Genomic DNA, 6000 nt, shown 5'->3' with positions numbered 1-6000 from the left:
TTTTCTAGTCTCTCACATACATATGCACAAGACTCCCTCACACACAAATACAGAGTGCCCCTCCCCCACTTTTTACACACACAGTGAATGACTGGCAACTTTCAGATTGGGGGAGGCAATCACATTATACCAGTACACAATTCAGTGGCCAGGCCCATCTTTCAAAGTGGTTTTATAATGGGATGGGGGGCCGGCAACCCACCATGCACATGCAATGTTAGTCTCACATAGATTTATATTTCCACTAACGCAGAGGCTATTATTTAGCTATTACACTCAAATGCACACACCTTCTATCTCTGTCACAAATTCATTCACATGCAGCCTTTTCTCTCACACAGAGCAGAATTCCTGTCTCACTCACATAATCCCTTTCTGATTCTCTCACTAACACACACACACACAGATACAGTTTCTCTATTTCTCTCGTCTCACATGCACACCCTCTCTGCTGGTATCTACACACTGCTCATCAACAGAAACATCCAGGAAGCAAGACGATACTGAGAGAGACAGATACATCAATACAGAGACAGACAAGCCTCCAATGAGCTATAAAGGCAGGCAGAGAGGTTAGCACTGGTATGGCACATAATGGATGCATACACATAAGATAGCTAGCTATTCACACACCTCCTAATTAGGTACACATGCTGTAGATTCCTACCTTATCCATACTAACGCACACATTGCAGGATGCACACACCATACCTAAAGGCACACACCGTACATATAAATACAGACACATTATTACAGATAAATATGCATACACATGTATAATATATATAGCGACATACAGGCAATCTCTCCACACAGGAGCTGCAGCTGATGTTATGACAGAGCAAGAAATGCAGCAGCCATGAACCAGCTGTGTGCAGAGCCCTGCAGAGCTCTGCAAGGTGAGTGCCGGCTACGTGTATATATAATGTATTTTTTATCCATATGTAATCATCTATTTGTTTATGTGTCTTTATAAGGGGTGAGGGGAGTATTTGTACTACATTGAATACCTTGATCTATACATCTCTAACCTATGTTAATATCCTTGCTGATTTAGCTGCAGCTATACACTGCAATCATGTATGTGTCTAAAAAGCACATAGTATACACTTTACATGTGTAATATAGACTCATTTTATGTGAGGTTTTATAATTAGAAAACATTCTATTCCTGTTTCAACCATGATTACTAAGGAATGTACCTGCTCCTGCATATATGTATGTATGGGATATGCACCAATCCCAGGCATGTCACTGCTAAGCTTTTCCATCTTGCTAATACAAAATAAGACATCATGTTTGTCCCATATAATTCTGTATTGTCCCAAAGTGATTTAATTTGCTATTGTATCTGCAGACAGCATTAGACAACTCCTTAGCCGGGCCGGGGGAGAGTTCCGTCTCCAGAAAGTCCAACTAGAGACCAGACCCCGAAAACTTGAGGACAGAATCTTGGTAAATAGCAACTAGTTTCCTTATCACCATCACACTCTGTTTCCTGAAGCGCTGATACACTTTTCTCTCATAGCTTCTCTGAAGTGTTTTCCTCCTATGCTTCTCATCGTCTGGCCTAGGTGTACTAAGTTGGGGATTCCAACAAGATTAGGTGCATTAGCTGAAGTTACAAATATTTGCTTTCATGCTGCTTTCTCAGTTTGTGGCCTAAGTGCACTAAATATGGAGTCCAACAAATCTAGGTGCATTAGCTGAAGTTACAAATATTTCAGGTCACTTCAACTATGCCAGTAATGTGTTAGATGCTTCCAAGTGATGTTACCTTGATCTCTCACTTCACCAGATTATTTGAGATTTAATTGGAGGCGCACACCACTGCTTAAACAATTAAAAAGCAATGCCAATCCACAAATTCATATTCATGTATGATTACAGATGATTAATCTGTGCTTCAATAGTGAAATTGTTGTCTTCAAAAAGTGCAGTTCCACATAACTAGTTTAAAACCATTACTGGATTAAACCATAGTTTTAGTCATCTTTATGTTGAAGAAACTAAAGATCTAAGATTGTTATGCATTTTATAAAATGACATAATCTACATGTATTTTCATTTGGTCTCAATGATCTGAAGAAAACTACATGATTAGAACAGCCAACTTTGAATCCATCAAGAATACTCTATGTGAGACCACACAAAGCATAGTGAGTTCTTAGGGAAAAGTACTTTAGTGAATAGAGACAAATCTTGTGTGGCATTTATCTCTCTATCTCTTACATTCTCTATTCTCTCTGGTAATCTTTTTCTGCTTCATTAGTTACTTTGTGTGTGAGTGACTATATCCATATGTGCGCTGTATCATATTAAAACTGGTATATATTCATCACATTATTTGTAAACACAAGTTAGCATGTTATCTAATGCTGACGTTAGAGACATATAACTAGCTTTTTGGTGACTTATTCACAAAGAAAGAATATTTATCTGGTGGGTTCAATATCTGAGTAATTGGAGATTGTTCTTCTTTTTTGTCCTAAGGGGATTTCTACCAATAGTTATGTGCATATTAGTGAGTGTAGGGATTCAGGAATGGTGTGCAGTTGAGTTTTTGTAGGAAAACAAATGAGAAGAAAAATATATTATATATCTGAGTGTACATATGTGTTTTTCTCTCACAGGTGACAACATGCTGGAGATTTTACATATTCCTCACTAAATTACCTGCTAAGGTGAGTAACTTTACATAACCCTGCCTGCTTGCTGTGATTGGCTGTAATGCATATATAATACCTGCACATGACCATATTCTTACTACTGTATTCATCTCTACTACACACATGGTAGTTGTCAGACTATGCTCAGAGACTTATTATCTAGCCACATCCATTCTCATATCATACACCAACTGCAACTGTACTTTTTTTTCCACTGTCCCCCCTCTGTGCTTTACTACATTTGTTCCAATTAGATACACTTTGATCCTCATTGTTCTCTCACTTGTCACTGATCCCTATAAAAGCCTCTAAAGCTTTGCATAGATTATATGAAATAATCCTGATGATTTATTACTGCCCTAAACTTCAGGTCATTTTGTAAGAATTGTAAAAATGGTAAATAAAATGTCCTCTGTATTTCTCTCCTGCTATCCCACTTTATGAGATGATTCCTTATGCCGTTTCTCACTTTCCCGCTAACCCTATAATTCTCTCCTTTATCTTTTCTGTTCTTCCAGTCTCTCTCTCTTGTGCCCAGTTGTCCCTATAGTGTTATCCATTTCTACTTTCCTATCATCCTTTCCTGAATGTATTTTGCTTTTCTTTACTCTTTTCAAACCTGCTCACTTTACTCTTTTGTCTCCACATCCAACCTGCCTCTCACATTTTCTCTCTTTTTCTCCCTATCTCTTGGAATATGTTATTTCCTCTGCCTCATCATCTTTTACTTTATTGCTGTATGTTTTCCTACTTCTTTTTTCAATATTTTTTTATACCTTTCACATTTCTTATGCGTCTGTAGATTGAAAGCTCTTTCAGTGTACTGGAGATCCGATCCCTCACTGCCATTAGCATCAGTCAGGTACGTGGGACACACTTGCTTTATGGTATTGAATCTTCCTTATCTCGTATAAGTAACTGTTCTTCTTTGGTAGCTTCTTATTGAGACAGAAAAAGGTAGTTTCCAGCTGACACTGACTACACAGAACACAGACCAGCTGATCAACTGCATTCAGGCAACACTATCCAAAATTTTCCCCACTCCTGATACAGTGTAAGTATCATTTGTTTGTAAGATTAATAGATTAACCATTGTACTCCAGGGGGCTGATTTATCAATGTATGTTGTACATGATACACTGTCAGCATTTAACATTGCACAAGCAGTTCTGGTGAACTGCTTGTGCAATGCCGCCCCCCTGCAGATTTGCTAGCATGGGGTGTCAATCAACCCGATCGCGATGGGGCAGATTGATGTCCGCAGCCTCAGAGGCAGTGGACAAGTTAAGGAGCAGTGGTCTTAAGACTGCTGCTCCTTAACTCCTGCGGAAACAGGGGTATTTGGCCCCATTCGGGCCATGATAAATCGGCCCCAGGGGGCCCATTTATCATATGTCTGTGCAATGCCGCCCCCTGCAACCCCGCTAGCAGGGGTTGTCAATCAACCCAATCGTATGCGATCAGGCGGATTGCTGTCCGCCACCTCAGAGGCGCAGACAAGTTAAGGAGCAGCGTTCTTAAGACCGCTGCTTCTTAACTCCTGTTTCCGGCGAGCCTGAAGGTATTTAGCCCTATTCGGGCCATGATAAATCGGCCCCCAGGTCTCTCCCTCTCTGGGAAGGGGGTAAACACTATCTTCAGACCATTGTAGACGCAATGCTTACCTTCCCAATCCATTAGATTTTTCTATATCAAAACTTTATGTTGTTTCTTTTACTATGTGGAAGCACAGCTATTTGCATTAGATAAACCATCCACATTACATGTGGGATAACTCCACAACATATGTTGGTTTTTTTTAACTTGTGGATTGGGTAAATATTTAAAAAAGTGTTAAAAGACAAGAAAGGCCAAAATGTGTTTTCAAGAGGATAAAGTTAATGAATTAGATAAATCCAAAAATCATGCAAAAACTGTCCCCTTTAGACTCAGGGCTAGATAACCAGTGAAGTGGTAGTTTGCGCTCCCCGTTAACTCTGCTAGACAGAAGCTTATTGAGCACGTCAGGTATCACGCATTTTACAAGTTGAAACTTAAACCTAACACCCTTGTTTGTTCACAAACCCAATCACATGTTCTCAAGTGCATTAACCCAACATTAAATATTAATATTTCACATTACATAGTTCTTCACATACCAGAATATATTCTATTTATTCATAAATACATATAATGTTGTTTTGCTTTTTGGGTAAAATATCTGTCTATCTATCTATCTATCTATCTATCTATCTATCTATCTATCTATCTATATATATATATATATATATATATATATATATATATATATATATACTGTATAAATATATATATCATTGAAATGTGAAATGTTAACATTAAATACACCTTATTAAATTTGAATATTGCATAAATATGATTTTACATGTTTTCAGCTACTTGATTGCAAAGGGCACCAATGCACTTATATACTGTATATATGTCTATATATGTATACATATGTATTTATTTGTTTATATGTGTATATATGTCTGTAAATACATATAAATACATAAATACATATGTACACACATTATACATACTTATACATATTTAGGCATGTAAATGTATGTATCTCTATGTCAAAGCCCTTTGCCTGCCTTTTTTTTCTAACTCCTGAGACCTCATATTTTTGAGCCCTTATACCTTTTTTTTATGCAATATTTTTAATATATCATTTTTTATCAGACAGTGCTATTATGAGTGTAATTGTACTTTTAAATTTGACAGTTATATATATACACACACACAATATATATATATATATATATATATATATATATATATATATATATATATATATAATATATAAATATATCTATATATATATTAAATGGTGTTGGACTGTGAAGGACTCAAAGTTGTATGTATATGAGAGAGTATTTGTATGTATGTGCATGTATACTAGGTGAGGGATTTAGGATCTCCAGAAGTAAGCGCACCAGGTTTTTCGCTCAAGCACAAATTATTTTACTTTCAACTTGTAATATGAAAGTAAAAATGGGAGCACTATGGATTGTTTTATAGCGATGTTAATATAACATAGCACTACCATTTTTTATGCTCCACTTGTAATATAGGCCAAGTCAGGAGCCATTCGAGTTGCATACAACGTTTTCATATGGCAACTTTAATGAATTAGAATGGGGAAAATTATATTTTTTCCTATTTACTCAGACCTATATAACTGATTTTGTTCTCTCTCCCTCAGATGTCTAATCAGGCGGCAGTATCCTGAGTCTGCAAACAGTTCACAAAATCCTTCACCCAGTTCAGACACAGCAGGAGGGGCACCAGGATCTGGGATCTGTGGTAAGAATAGATTGAGCATCTC

The 6000-nt window shown here is 37.1% G+C and overlaps 1 protein-coding gene across 1 annotated transcript in view; it reads left to right on the top strand.

Moving 5' to 3' along the window:
• Positions 1–399: 399 nt before the first annotated feature.
• Positions 400–6000, top strand: part of CARMIL3 (capping protein regulator and myosin 1 linker 3) — a 252398-nt gene continuing 246797 nt past the window's right edge. Inside the window, exons 1-6 of the mRNA XM_053702312.1 lie at positions 400–899; positions 1358–1455; positions 2634–2684; positions 3472–3531; positions 3605–3723; positions 5878–5978. Of these exons, the coding sequence (XP_053558287.1) occupies positions 860–899; positions 1358–1455; positions 2634–2684; positions 3472–3531; positions 3605–3723; positions 5878–5978 (469 nt within the window). The 5' untranslated portion in view covers positions 400–859. The remainder of the gene's footprint in view (positions 900–1357; positions 1456–2633; positions 2685–3471; positions 3532–3604; positions 3724–5877; positions 5979–6000) is intronic.

The sequence above is a fragment of the Bombina bombina genome, chromosome 2 (genome assembly GCF_027579735.1).
Source record: "Bombina bombina isolate aBomBom1 chromosome 2, aBomBom1.pri, whole genome shotgun sequence".
NCBI lineage: Eukaryota > Metazoa > Chordata > Amphibia > Anura > Bombinatoridae > Bombina > Bombina bombina.
The sequence above is the reverse complement of the archived record's forward strand: the minus strand, read 5'-3'. Positions and strand labels throughout refer to the sequence as shown.